Raw genomic sequence first — 15,657 nt, forward strand, 5'->3', positions numbered from 1 at the left:
TTATCCTCACCTCCTTCTAAAAGCCAGCCGACACTGATCAGAATGTTAAACCCCAAATAGCGGGAGCTATTTTGCAAAATAGCTAGAAATAGACGTGTTAAGTCTTAGAATACGACTTTTCACAATTGTAAAATACCTAGAAATAGGTATTTTTTTCACAATTGTAAAATACCTAGAAATAGATGTGTTAAGTCTTAGAATAAGATAATTATTGAAGTTAAGCACCACAGTTAGTTTTGCATTTCCCTCATTTCCATAAGATAGGTAAACGAGAGGGAGTATATAATTCTCATTATTCATTTTACTAAAAGTGAATGTTCTCAGAAGAATCTAATATTTTTTCTGCCAATAAATGCTAAAAGGGATATTTTAAAAATTACTACCATTTAGTGAGTGTCCACACTATGTGAGATCCTGGGCTTGGCAGAATACATATATTACCTTCTAAGAGCAAACATTATTTCGATCTTTTTATAATAGATATTTTATAATAAAATACCCTTGACTATAGTTTTGCAATTCTGATTCGTTCTTCAGGTGAATAATTTTTAGCTGCCTCCTATTAAAAATACTATTTAATGGGGCGCCTGGGTGGCTCAGTCGGTTGCACATCCCACTCCGGCTCAGGTCATGATCTCATGGTCTGTGAGTTCGAGCCCCACATCGGGCTCTGTGCCCACAGCTCAGAGCCTGGAGCCTGTTTCGGATTCTGTGTCTCCCTCTCTCTCTGACCCTCCCCCGTTCATGCTCTGTCTCTCTCTGTCTCAAAAACATAAATAAATGTTAAAAAAAATAAAAAAATAGTATTTAGTATTAATGATTTTTAAATTTTTTATTTAAGTTTTTATTTTATTCTATTTTATTAAATGTTTATTTATATTTATTTATTTAGAGAGAGAGAGAGCATACACGTGTACCATGGTGGAGGGGTAGAGAGAGAGGGAGAGAGAATCCCAAGCAGGATCCACGCTGCCAGCACAGAGCCTAATGTGGGGTCCATCTCATGAAGTGTGAGATCATGACCTGAGCTGAAATCAAGAGCTGGGCACTTAACCAACTGAGCCACCCAGGTGCCCCTAAGTTTTTATTTTAATTTGAGTTAGTTAACAGACAGTGTTATATTAGTTTTAGGAGTACAATACAGTGATTCAATAGTTTCATACATCACATGGTGCTCATTAAGAAGTGTGCTTGCACAGGGCGCCTGGATGTTTCAGTCGGTTAAGTGTTTGACTCTTGATTTCGGCTCAGGTCATGACCTTATGGTTGGTGGGATTGAGCCCCATGTTGGGAGCCTCCCATGTTGGGAGCCTCTCCCCCTCTCTCTCTGCCCCTCCCCCATTCATGTGTGCATGTGCTTTCTCTCTCTCTCTCTCTCAGAATAAATAAACAAACATTAAAAACAAAAGGAGTGCACTTGCAAATTTCTTTATAGTGGGAGTGATAAAGTCCAGAACTGTGATGTAGATGACATTTATCAACAGTTGCCCCCAAATTCTCAGCAGTGCTTGGTTTCCCCCAGAAGTGCTTTGTAGCAACATGATTTTCTTCCCTTACCAATCACATCTCCAAAGCAATTTATTGCCACTAAGTGGCATGCAATCAAAGAGCGCAATATGTCACATCTCGCATGTGATCTGATATTTAGGAAAAGGGACTCAAGCACAGTCATCAACTTGATTCAGTTTTGCAATCTTAGTTTCAGAACTTACCAGCATCGAATAACTCCTAAATTTTACACTTGTTTCAACACTGGGCAAAGATTTCATTAATGGGCTACATGGTTAAGGCCAGTCACACAGTAGGTAATACTGCTTACCTCCATAAAAAGTATGAAAAATCTAATTAAAGTGTAGAAAGGTATTGAAATCATGCATAGAATTAAACTGGGGTCTTCAGGTTTGGCTGATGATTGGATGATGAGTAAAAATATTGAAATCTAGAAGAAAAATATCCATAGGTATTTTAATTTTCTCAGTCGTATATAATATTTTAAGCTTTTTAAATGAATAATCTGTTTTCCTAGGAGATATTCTCATTTTCACTTTATGTATAGCAATATTGCTAGGTTTTCCTCTTTAGGAAGCAAGAAACTATCATTACAACTGAAACACAAGTTTATAATATCTAAAAGATAAATATCTTTTAAATATCTAGAAGTGGGGCGCCTGGGTGGCGCAGTCGGTTAAGTGTCTGACTTCAGCCAGGTCATGATCTCGCGGTCCGTGAGTTCGAGCCCCGCGTCGGGCTCTGGGCTGATGGCTCAAAGCCTGGAGCCTGTTTCCGATTCTGTGTCTCCCTCTCTCTCTGCCCCTCCCCCGTTCATGCTCTGTCTTTCTCTGTCCCAAAAATAAATAAACGTTGAAAAAAAAATAAATAAATATCTAGAAGATTTCGCACTGATATGGATAGAGAGTAACAATAAAAGAAAGGGATATTACATTATTTACCCTGTTCATCATCCAAAATCGTCATATGCTTTTAGCACCAGCGTATAATTTAGAATTAACTAATGATATGACTTGGAATCTTAAAAGACAAAAGGACAAAATAAACGTTGAGGTATTTATTGCCGTATGTAAGCAATAGGAAAGATATGGGAATTATCCATTTTGACACTAAGGTAGGAATAGTGAAAGGTTGAAAACATCCTGGGAGGAATGAATAAGTCAAGGGGATAAAAGGCACAGCAGAAGAAATATAGTCAATGGTAAGGTAATAGCGATGTATGGTGACAGAGGGTAGCTACCCTTGAGAGCATAGCATAACGCGTTAACTTGTGGACTCACTATGTGGTTCACCTGAAACCAACGTAACGTTTTGTGTCAACTATACTCAAAACAAAATCCTCAGAGAAAAATAATATGGACAGCACCATACATGGCAGCCCATATTCCCAAGTCAGACTCCTTTGGTGGTTTCCTAAGTGGACTCCTTGGATCCAGTTCTCCTTTCACCACAGATCCATGGGGCATTCTGAAGAAGGATTTGGTTTGGTTTGAATAAGAATCACTTTCTTTTACGTATTCCATATGAGTCCTCTGATTGCAAAGATTGTTTTGCTCGAGCAAAGTGTCTGGCACTTTGTAACAGAGAAATGCAATAAATATCAATGAATGAATGAATGAATGAATGAATGAATATTGGAAAGGCAGGAGGATTTCTATCTTTATGTTTTTATTCATCAAATAATCAAAAAAGATACATATTTAAAATTTTTTTAAATGTTTATTTTTGAGAGAGAGAGAGAGAGAGACAGAACCCAAGCAGGGGAAGGGCAGAGAGAGAGGGAGACACAGAATCCGAAACAGGTTCCAGGCTCCGAGCTGTCAGCACAAGATATGTGAGCAAGATGTGACCTGAGCTGAAGTCAGACGCTCAACCACCTGGGCCACCCAGGGGTCCCAAGAAAGATACATATTAAGGGTTCAATTTATGCAGATCACTTTGTGGAGTGGTATTGTAGTTACTACAGTTGTAGGAATAAAAGAGGGTGAAAGACAAGAAGAGGCTAGAAGCTGTTACTGAGCATTTACTGTTTACCAAGGACTTTGATGAGCAGTTGAGTAGCACTGTGATGGTCAATGTGCTTTGAAAAAGTCAGTCCTAACCCTTTAAAGTATTATGGTTATTATATATATTTTCCGAGGGTCAGATAAATGAATTGACTTGCCCAGTGTCTTACAGCTATCCAGTGCTAGGTCAAAGATTCAAACCGGGGGCTGTCTGGCTCTAGAGCCCAAACTCTTAACCGCTATACTTTTATAGGAAGATAACTGGCCATACATCAAGTCAGTGGACATGACGTCGGCTGCCATGATACATATGAAACAGATGATAGAACAAAAACGCATATAAATAATGTTGCCTCCACAAGCACCAGAAACATTTTCTGGAGGAAAAAGCAATATCAACAGAAACAGGTTCACTAGTTTATTTTATAACCTTGTATCAGAATCTCCTTGAAGATTTACCGTTCATGCCATTTATAAGTAATAAAGGTTCTGCTGTAACAAAGTATGCAGCAATATATCTTCAGTTATAAAAAACTGAAGTTAAACCTTCTAATTCTAAAAATGCAATTAAGTAACTTATCTTTGACAACCCTACCTCTCTTCTCTTATTCCCTTAATGCACTAATTACCTCATCTATCTTGTCCCAAACATCAGAAAAATAAAAAGAATCCTTCCATGAGATCTTTTCTCTGGCAAACAATACCAACAACATTACATTTAAAGGAGTTGTAAAACACTTCCTATTTCTACTTCCCCATTCTATATTTATTCTTCCATCTGCTATAAACTGGATTCTATATTCACTGCTGTAAAAAACTGAAGTTTTTTTTAATTTTTTTTTAACGTTTTTATTTATTTTTGAGACAGAGAGAGACAGAGCATGAACGGGGGAGGGTCAGAGAGAGAGAGGGAGACACAGAATCCGAAACAGGCTCCAGGCTCTGAGCTGTCAGCACAGAGCCCGACGCGGGGCTCGAACTCACGGACCGCGAGATCATGACCTGAGCTGAAGTCAGTCGCTTAACCGACTGAGCCACCCAGGCGCCCCAAAAACTGAAGTTTTAAAAGTTAGCTGTGGACTTCTACCTGTAGAAATATAGAAGAATAGATATCCTGAAAGACCTTACCCATGCCATCTAAAACACATGTCCTTTAAATACACTGCTAGTCTCGGGAAAAAAAAGTGAGAGAATTCTTTGACAGGAAACACAAAGTCTGAAACCTAACTTGGACTATTAAGTAAACACTAAATCTGAGCGACCAGGGAACAAACGTCCATTCCAGTTCAGGGATTGAGAGGTCCTTCCCTCCAAATATCCTCGATAGAATAAGTATAGAATAAATAACCCTCTTTAGGGGTATTCCTTGCAACCCCCATATTAAGGCATGACGCTCTAAAATGGTGAATGCCCTACATGGGCTCTACACTGTACTTCTTGTGAAAGTAATTGAAAATTCTTCTAGGATGAAAATATCCCCAGTATAAGATCTTGAGAGTTCCATACTTAAAGGTCAACTAAATATGTGCACCCAGCTAAAATAAATAAATAAATAAATAAATAAACATTCAAATATACAAAGCAGCCAGCCACAACAAGTGGCGGGGGGGGGGGGGGGACAACCAACAACAGATTATAACTATTTGAAGACTGTTATCATTGTCAAAGAACAAGTACAAATATTATTTTAATTAAATATATAAGTAAATCAAGTGTGGAATAAAGAACACAAAAGCAAGTAACAAGAGATCATGAGAAACCGCTGGACATATCTGAAATAGAGCCAAATCGTTTTAGAAAACAAAGTTGAAATTTTAAAAAGTTGATCAAAGATTAAGCGTAACTCAGAAATAGCTGAATCAAAAAATAAGTGAATTGGAAGGAGAGTCTGAAGCATTTCCCAGAATGCAGCAAGGACAAGGACATAGAAAGTTTGAACAAAATGCTAAGAGATGTGGAGAACAGACTGAGAATAACACTAATACTATCTCAGTAGAGTCCAGGGAGCAAAAAATAAATATTTTATTCACACTTTCATAAGAGAGTAATATTTAAAGAGGTGCTGGCAGAGAAATTCCTGGAACTGACAAATGAATTCACAGATTCAGATGGCAAAATTCATTTGAAAAAAATGATAAATACAAAGAAACCCACACCTAGAAACAATGTAATGAAATTAAAGGTGCGAAAGTCAAAGACCTTAAAAGTAGTCGAAGACGAATCCTCTACAAAGGAATGGCAGACAGCAATACATCTCAATACCAAAAAGGTCAGCAAGAGGTTAGTGAATTTAGGTGATAAGAGAAAACAATTGTCAGCCAAGAAATTTATATGCAGTAAAATTAACTTTTAAGAATGAGACTGAAAAATGGCCCTAATGAGAATAAAAAGACAAAGTTACATGTGTGAATGGTGGACAGTCAACAAAAAGTGTCTACAAATATTTTTTAACTTCTTAAAATAATAATGTTTATTTATGAGATTAAAAATGAGAGAACCAAACACTAGAGAATGTCATGTAAGTAGGGTGGGCAATTATTGATCATAAAGTCTCCAAAATACAGTGTTGGAAGTAATTAGGATATTGATTAACTTTAGGTTCCATTAAGTTTGGTATGGGGAAAAGAAAACCAAGGATATTATGGGCTGAGTTTTGTCCCCTGAAATTCACATATTGAAGTTCTAAGCCCAGGAGAACATGATTGTATTTGGAGATGGGGTCCTTAAAGAGGTCATTAAGATTAAAGACATCATGGAGGTGGGCCCTAATCCAATGTAACTATTGTCCTAATAAGAGGAAATTTAGACAGACAGACACACACACACACACACACACACACACACACACACAAGATCACAGGAAGTTTCTGAGAGATGATGGCCATCTATAAGCCACCACATAATGCACATCACAAATACAAAGCCATGAAGTAAAAAATGATATCACCAAATTGAAGTGTATAAACAATCACAAGAAATTCATTAAATTAAACGCATAGATTGTCAGATTGAATTTAAAAATGACAACAAATAAAATCCAACTATATTCAGTTGGCAACAAACAGACACGAAAGCATGACACCCAAAGGTTGAAAGTAAACCCGTGGCAAAACGATTTACCAGGCAAAAGCTAAATAAAAGAAATCTGGTATACCTATATTAATATCTGACATATCAACTTTATGACCAAAAGCCATTATGAGAATAAATAGGGCCACTACCTAATGATTCCAGACTTGAATGATCAAATGAAATATGGGTTTGAACAACATGGGTTTGACCTGTGCAGGCCCATGTATACATGCACTTTTTGTTCAATAAATGCAGTCCTGGAAATGTATTTTCTCTTCCTTATGATTTTCTTAATAATATTTTTTTCTCTAGGTTGCTTTGTTGTGAGAATACAGTATGTAATACAGATAACATAATAATATGTGTTAATCGACTGCTTATGTTATCGGTAAGCCTTCCAGTCAACAGTATACATCTGGGGGGGAGTCAAAAGTTACACGCATAATCGCGACCATGCAGAGGGCTGGTTCCCCTAACTCCCATGTTGTTCAAGGGTCACCTGTAGTCTCAAAATATATAAAGCAAAAACTGATTAAATGAGAGGATGAAACAGACAAACCTACCTTTATATTGGGATGACTAAGGGGAGAAAAACCAAACAGATCAAGGACTAATTCCAATAGTTAAGGGGGCGTTACCTCATTACGGCATTTGACTATTATAGCACAACCACTTATAAAATCGACCCAACGAATGATATGATTGGGTACTGCAAGGAGGATACTTAGAGACTAAGAAGCAATTTAATAGCCTTTACGATCTCTGCCGGCATACTGAATTCTCCAACTGGCTGTATTTGTGACATTCCCATCCACACTAAATCCAAACCTTTGGATATTACCCACAAAGACCAGCCACTGTGACTGTACCAGCCCCAAAGAAGTAAGATGTTGGCTCTCTTTACCCTAAACCCTCAGCCCTGTCCCCACATACAGGAGAAGGGGAAAAACAGAACAAATAGAAAAATTAAAAGGGTAGACCCTGCTCCCTTTCTCACCACTGGTCCCCAAACTAAGGGCATGCCTGAAGTGGGGTTGGGGATGGAGCTTTTGAGATTAAAGCTATGATTTGGACTTGGCTGGCCTTTTAAGTGAATCTTAATGAGCTATTTTACTATCTGAAATGGTCAGAAAGCTATGATATCTGCTCAAGATGTCAACAAGGCATAGGGAAAAGAATACAGAAGAGAGTGCCTAATGTAATAAATGTTTTTATTTAGTAATCAAACTTTTCCATGTTTATTTGTTTGATTACATTACTAGTCAATATGGTCACCTATCACACTTTTTTTTTTTTTTAATAAGTAGAATTATTCAGGAGAAAAACTACACTGAGTTGAGAGGCTTGGGTTCAGGTGTGATTCTTTTAAGTTCTTCCCACTCTGTAAAATGAGGGGACTGTCCCAAGTGATCTAGTCTTTCAGGTGAGCCCTGCCAGGGTTTCTACAGATATTGTGTTTCTCTCCAAAGAAACAGAGATATAAAAGAGAAACCTCAAAGAACAGATGGAAATAGGAGAGAGAAAATGAACAAGAAATACTGAAACCATGAACACAGTCCAACAGTAATGGAGGTACAAAAGAAGTGATTCCATTCTCTTCTAAGAAACGTATTTAGGGGTGCCTGCATGGCTCAGTTGGTTGGGCACCTGACTTTGGCTCAGGTCATGATCTCATGGTTTGTGAGTTCGAGCCCCGCACTGGGCTCTGTGCTGACAGCTCAGAGCCTGGAGCCTGCTTCACATTCTGTGTCTCCCTCTCTGTCTGCCCCTCCCCCAGTCATTCTCTCTCTCTCTCAGTCAAAATAAATAAACATTTAAAAATTTTTAAGTAGGGGCGCCTGGGTGGCGCAGTCGGTTAAGCGTCCGACTTCAGCCAGGTCACGATCTCGCGGTCCGTGAGTTCGAGCCCCGCGTCGGGCTCTGGGCTGATGGCTCAGAGCCTGGAGCCTGTTTCCGATTCTGTGTCTCCCTCTCTCTCTGCCCCTCCCCCGTTCATGCTCTGTCTCTCTCTGTCCCAAAAATAAATAAACGTTGAAAAAAAAAAATTTTTTTTTAATAAAAAAAAAATAAAAAAAAATTTTTTTAAGTATTTATACTTAACTTTGAATTCTTAAAAATAAGCTTAAAAAAATTTAATATAAATGTGCATATGTATGCATAGATACTTACAATAAGAAACCCGAGACACCAAAGGCCATTATTTTTTCTTCTCTTGCGAAAGATGAATGAAATCACCTACGTGAAGAATATAAGAGAAGCTGCACAACCAACTATGCAAACCACCTACAAACAATATATTTAGTGGCAAGATTAGAGATGGCAGGTCACGTATGGGACGGGGAACAGGGAGATAATGAGATCATAAGGCTGTGTAAGGCCATTTTCTCACACACGCCTTTCGTTAACGATACAACGCTAATGAAAGTGAAGGTTTGTTTCTATTATATTTTGGCCTGGTGAAAAAAATCATCACTTACAAGAGCAAACATGAGCACCAGTGGGAATCTGACTTCCAAAACCGTGAGGCAGTGAATTAAATACACTGAAAGAAGAATCGAGCAGTATAATGGAATGTCCACCAGAGCCTGTCCAATCCAGTATGCCGAAGGACACAGGCCTGAAATCCGTAACTGAGACTGAGTTTTTTTGCTGATAAAGAAACAGAAGGGTTGGAAATGTTGGGTCGAAAAGGTATTTTGTTTATGCGAAAATACAAACTTTTAATACGTTTTAGAAATAGCATGTTGTAATTTTTTTTTGTCTGTTATTATTTTATATAGTGAATCTGAGCTTCAGTAACTTTCTAACCCAGGTCTAGGTAATCAGGCCTCAGGCAACTAATACCGTCCCAGAGAAACACCGTGTCACTGAGACTGGAGAAGGGCATGTCTCTAAGTATCTGATGTCCAATATGGGAATATACAGCCATTGGCTCAACAGGAAAAGTCTGGATTATTTGTAGAGTTGATTTACTCTTTGATGTAGATAAATGAAAATGACGATAACATAAAATTTTAAAGCTTGATTTACAAAAGTGTTGTTAAAAGTTCAGAAACATTGTATATCTTATATTTGATGCTCTATTTAAAAAAACACACACACACATTCCTTTTGGAACTGTGAAATAACAACACACGGTCAAGAAGCACCACACTTTCACCTCTAGAGTTGATTCAGTAGGATTCCCTTAAAGGTGAGGCAATTTCATGGTGTTGAATAGTGAATTTTCTGACTCCTTTGACATTGTGATCAACCATTTGACAGAATCTATAATGAGACTAGAACAACGACATAATTTATGTATAGACACATTTTTCTTGAAGAACTGTCCTGTGTGTATACAGCAGTGAAATTCTAATTTTTGAAGTCAGAGAAAATCATCTTTGTCCTCCTCCCCTCCCACACCCCCTCTTACTTTGCGATCGCTGAGGCTGCTCATGCCAATGTAAGGAGAAAGGCAGTTTGCAAGGACCAACAAAAATAAAGGGCCATTCACAAAACCAAATTCCACTAAGATGCCATTCTGGAAGTTCAAAACACACCTGTAAGCTATTGAAATTGTTACATATCATGCAATCAAACATAGTCGTAAGATAGGAGATAGTGAGAACTTCAGAATGGAAGCATATACCTAATTTAAGAAGCAAACACAGACAGGGGTGCCTGGGTGGCTCAGTCAGTTAAGTGTCTGACTTTGGCTTGGGTCATGATCTCACAGTTTGTGACTGTTGGGCTGTCTGCTGTCAGTGCAGAGCCCGCTTCTTCCGATCCTCTGTCCTCCTCTCTCTCTGCCTCTCCTTCATTCGTGCTCTCTCTCAAAACTAAATAAACATTAAAAAAAAAAAAAAAAAAAAAGCAAACACAGGCAGAAGTGGCCATGTTTTGCTACCCTAAATAGCAGGCTCCATTCCCAGGAACTACACGATATCAACAGAAATTCAAAATCTGAATTCATAGGCATGTATCGAGAGATTGTGAGCAGGTTCTTTTTCATATTTACATCTAGTAATTGTTAAGCAAAGACATATACTCTTTGGAGCTGCACTGATAGTCTCTGAAGCAGAGAGACTATTTATTCCGGTTCCCTACTTCCAAGTAGATGAATTATAGATAATAGCCTCTAAAACTCTTGAACTTGAAGCTGTTCTTGTCCCTACCTGCGAAATATAATTAGAGGAGAGCAAATCTTTCCTGCGTAAAACACTTCTGGACATCTAGAAATATTTAAATTAATCTTTAAGGCATGGAAGGGTCTTACTATAAATCTAAGTTGTTTTCCAGACAGGGTAATGTATTACTGTTATAACAATGGACTGGGAAAAAAGAAAAAAAGAGTACAGAAATGGCCTTATTTCATAGGCAAAAAAAACTAGAGGTGCCATTATATTAATTTCTTACTATAAAAATTTCATTCTCTACAACCACTATGCATATACTTGCAAACATTCACCCAATTTCCACCCTTTTTCCCCTTTTTATCTACAATAATTAAACACACCTGTTAGGAATTACTTGAAGGCTGAGGACAGTTATTAAAATCATATATAATCAAAAACTGCACTGTATCTCATAAGACACAAAACAGAAAAGAGCCAAGACCCAAAAGGACACTTCAGAATTTAAAACGAAAGAGAAAAAATGGGGCGCCTGGGTGGCTCAGTCAGTTGAGCATCCAACTCTTGATGTGGCTCAGGTCATGATCTCATGGTTCATGAGTTCAAGCCAGGAATCACGGGCTGTGCTTGTGCTCTCTCTCTCTCTCTTAAAATAAGTAAGTAAACTTCAAAAAAATAAATAAAATAAAAAGAGAAAACACCACAGAACTGTTAAATAATCATAATTTTAGAGTTGGATTGTATATTCTCATAAATTTCAGTGTGATCTATCCGTCTATTTACTCGCCACATTTTTCCCCCTTAAACAAGGAGTTTAGTTTTATTTTCTCTGTGCATTTGCAAAACACTTAGGACCAATGCTTGGTGAGTTCAAGCCCCACATTGGGCTCTGTGCTGGCAGCGAGGAGCTTGCTTGGGATTCTCTCTCTGCCCCTCCCCCACTTGTTCTCGCTCTCCCTGCCCCCCCCGAAATAAATAAATACACTTAAAAAAAAATAAAACCTTCTGTGAAAAAAAAAATTACATTAAAAAAAAAGGCCTAAGAGGGATTAGTGCCTTAGCTCTAGGGAGCTACAGCAACTGTGACCGGTCCAAGGAATTGAAAAAATATCGGGAAAATAGAACAGGAGGCAAGAGAATGAGAAATCACTGAGGAAGAGGGCCTTGAAGTGGGCCACCAGGGGGAACTGGAGGCCAGGGGGTGGGTCTGGATGGAGGGAGGGGCCCCCGCTGGTAGCCACTGGGTGGGGGTTGCGGAGGCTCAGTATATCCACGAGGAGGTATCACTGGAGTAGGTCCACGCATCCCAGGTGGAGGCATAGGACCTGGGTGACCCATGGGAGATCCAAACGGAGGCCCTCGAGGGGGCATGCCCTTTGGAAGAGGTCCAGGATGAGGCACTCCAGGTGGCCATCGGGATGGTGGCTGTCCCCCACCCCCAGAGCCTGGGGGGCCAGCATGGGGGTGTCCTAAGCCATAAAGACCACGGTGGGCTGGCTGCATCTGAGACACCCTTGGATGGGGCATCCCACCTGGTGGGAATGGGTGAGGACATGAGTGTCCATGCCCAGGATGTCCAGCCCCTGGGGTTCCTGCTGATGGTGGGCCAAGTCCTCCAGCTCCAGGAGGCACAGGTGGTGGGGGCATGGCTGGGGGGTATCCCAGGTGGAAGCATTCTAGGAGGCAGCACTGTGGTGTTGGGGGGAGGAAGGACCCAGGAGGAGGCATGCCTGGTAGAGGAAGCCTGGACTCCAATGAGATACCACAGGATTGGGGGCTGAGGGTGGATGTGATGTATACTTTCTACACTTGCTTTAATCAATGTATACCACATACTCAATAAACTCCCCTAGGGAGAAGTGATGTAAGATTAAGGATTTGCATTTGAAGCTTTGTAAGTGTTCTAGATTTCTAAGCAAGTCCATTCATTCACTGATTTTAGAAACTATGTATTGGGTACCTAGTTAAATGTGAAGAGTTATTCAAGACAGATTCTTTAACAGACCTATTATTTTTCTCTATTATTTTACAGTTTTCAGTGTCCTTTGGATCTTGGCTCTTCTAATGTTCTATGTCTTGGGGAGCTGTGGATACTTTTGAATAGACAAGATTTTATTTTATTTTTTTCAATGCATTTATTTAGTTTGAGAGAGCACTCACGCAAGCAGGGGAGCAGCAGAGAGAGAGGGAGACAGAGCATCCCAAGCAGGCTCCATGCCGACAGCACGATGCAGGTTCGACCCCACGAACCATGAGATCATGACCTGGGCAGAAATCAAGAGTCGGACGCTCAAACACCTGAGCCACCCAAACGCCCCGATTAGATAAGATGTTAGACTGGAAGGATGAGGCCAGTGATAAAACGAGTCTAAGTATCAGGTAGACACTCAAGAAATATTTGTAGAATGAATGAAAAAGGTCAGGCTCTGTTCTAGGCACTGAGGAAACAGATTTAATCCTCACAATAACTATATATAGTAGATACAATTATATTCCCCATTTTATAGATGAAGACAGTAAAGCAAGGAATGGCTAAGAAAGTTCCTAATAAATAGCAGAAACAGGACTCAAAGTCAGGTGGTAAGCTATAGAGTTCTCCCCCTTTATCCCTCATTAAATAGTCTCTTATATAAGTCAATACTGTACTTACAAAAGGAAATGTGCTTCTCTCTGTTTTGATAAGTTCAGTAAAGTTAAAAATTCCAAGAAGGGCATTGCTAACAATTCCCATAAGAACAGGAAAACAAGTCATTCTCTTGGTATTACACGCAACTGAAAATCTGTAATCCTTAAAAAAAAAAAAAAAAAAAAAAAGACACACCAATATAAGTTTTAAATTCTTAAAGCAATCATACTTTCTGTACAACTTATAAAGGACCAGGGTGGAATTAGGGTGAGAAGGAGACTATTAGTTTTTCTTTGACACTTCAATCTTTTTGAATTGTTGTAAGAATGCATTATTTTGGTAATCCAAATGACTTATTCTGTAAATGAAATAGATGAACATTCACTAACATGAAAGGATGTCAACGATTTATATTTTATGTGACAGAAAGAGTTTCAGGGCCCTCTAATACAATTCCAATTTAGGAAATATGTCTCAGAATATGAGATTGTTCTATAAATAATGTATTTTTATAAAGGAAAACTGTGTAGAAGACATTTACCAAACAACAGTTAGAAATATAATATGGGAAAATAAAGAAATAAAATTATTTAGAGAATTTTCCCTTCTGTATTACATATCCCAGTAATGTTTTAATTTCCCTATTAAAAATACGTTGCTTTTTTTCTGCTTTATGGAGGTGTAATTGACAAACAACATTTTAATCTACTTAAAATGTAGTTCATAATGATTTGACATACATATATATTGCGAAAAGATTCCTCCCATCTAGTTAACATTTCCATCACCTCAAATGTATATGTGTGTGCATATATATTATATGTATGAACACTTATATTATATATAATATATGAACATTTAAGTTCCACTCAGCAAATTACAATTATACCATACAGTGTTATCAACTATAGTTTCCACATTACACATTAGGTCTTCAAACCTTATAGATCTTTTTTTTTATGTTTATTTATTTTTGAGAGAGAGAGAGACAGAGTGCAAGTGGGAGAGGGGCAGAGAGAGAGGGAGACACAGAATCTGAAGCAGGCTCCAGGCTCTGAGCTGTCATCACAGAGCCTGACGCGGGGCTCGAACCCACGAAATGTGAGATCATGACCTGAGCTGAAGTCGAAGTCGGACGCCCAACTGACTGAGCCACTGAAGCGCCCCAAGCCTTATTTATCTTATAGCTGAAAGCTTATACGCTTTTACCAGCCTATCCCTATTTTCCCCACCCTTAGCCCCTGGCAACCACTTTTCTACTTTCTGCTTCTAGGAGTTTGACTTTTTTTTTCTACTTATAAGTGATACCACGTAGTATTGGCCTTTCTCTATCTATTTTGTTTCACTTAGCCTAATGTCCTCAAGATCTATCCATGCTGTTGCAAAACATGCATTGCTTTTATAACAAATAAAATCATTAATAACGGTGCCTGGGTAGCTCAGCTGGTTAAGCTTCTGACTCTTGGTTTCGGCTCAGGTCATGATCCCGCGGTGAATGAGTTCGAGCCCCGCATAGGACTCTGTGCAGACAGTGCGGGGCCTGCTTGGGAATTTTCTTGCTCTCCCTCTCTGTGCCCCTCCCCCCATCCTCTCAAAATAAATAAACTTTAAAAAATAAAAACAAATCACGAATAAAAGATGATCCCTTTAAGAGATAGAAACATGTGCTCTTTAAAGGATTACAATTTCATACTTTAACTCAACAAGGACTCAAGAGTTGAGTTGCTTCTCTATAGATCTCGAGTATTAGAAGGTGGCAAGACCCCATTCATGATTCAACAGTACGTGGATGCAAACATACCCTCCAGTCACCGGACACTATGATGGCTCCATTGTAGGAAGGATCATCGGAGCCATTTCTATTTCTAAAATCATCTACTTCCAGAAGTATATCCTGACGCTTCAGTGCCTGCATAAAGTCTTCAATATTTGATCCTAATGTAATCAACGAAGGAAGGCAGAATAACATCAAGGAAACCAACGTCTAAGCTTTAAAATAGCAATGATGTCTCCTCACGTTAAGGAATGCCCAGGATAACATGGTAAGGACCTTTACTCTCTGAGAATATCCTGAGATTAATTCCGATGCTGGGAAAATGAAATGTCGTCTACTATCTTGAGTGCAACAGACTCCTTTCAGAAATATGTTTGCGGATTTTGTACTTCTTATGAAGGGAAAAGGATTTATTCCTGAGGGCTAGATTTGCAATTCTCACAGAAATAAAACTTTTTTTAGCGATTTTTATAAACTCTGCCAGATGTCTGTAATGTTTGTAGCTACAAATACTATATACAAAATACATACCTCCTAAGCTAGGCTTGTTCTACT

General features: G+C 38.8%; 1 protein-coding gene across 1 annotated transcript in view; it reads right to left on the minus strand.

The window, feature by feature from the left end:
* The window catches only part of LOC123602930 (ATP-binding cassette sub-family A member 10-like), a 66,893-nt gene that overhangs the window by 14,772 nt on the left and 36,464 nt on the right, over nt 1–15,657 (minus strand). The window contains 6 exon segments of the mRNA XM_045487246.1: nt 1,820–1,939; nt 8,757–8,870; nt 9,065–9,223; nt 9,991–10,110; nt 13,353–13,490; nt 15,130–15,263. Coding sequence (XP_045343202.1) covers nt 1,820–1,939; nt 8,757–8,870; nt 9,065–9,223; nt 9,991–10,110; nt 13,353–13,490; nt 15,130–15,263 — 785 coding nt within the window.

The sequence above is a fragment of the Leopardus geoffroyi genome, chromosome E1 (assembly GCF_018350155.1).
Source record: "Leopardus geoffroyi isolate Oge1 chromosome E1, O.geoffroyi_Oge1_pat1.0, whole genome shotgun sequence".
Classification (NCBI taxonomy): Eukaryota; Metazoa; Chordata; class Mammalia; order Carnivora; family Felidae; genus Leopardus; species Leopardus geoffroyi.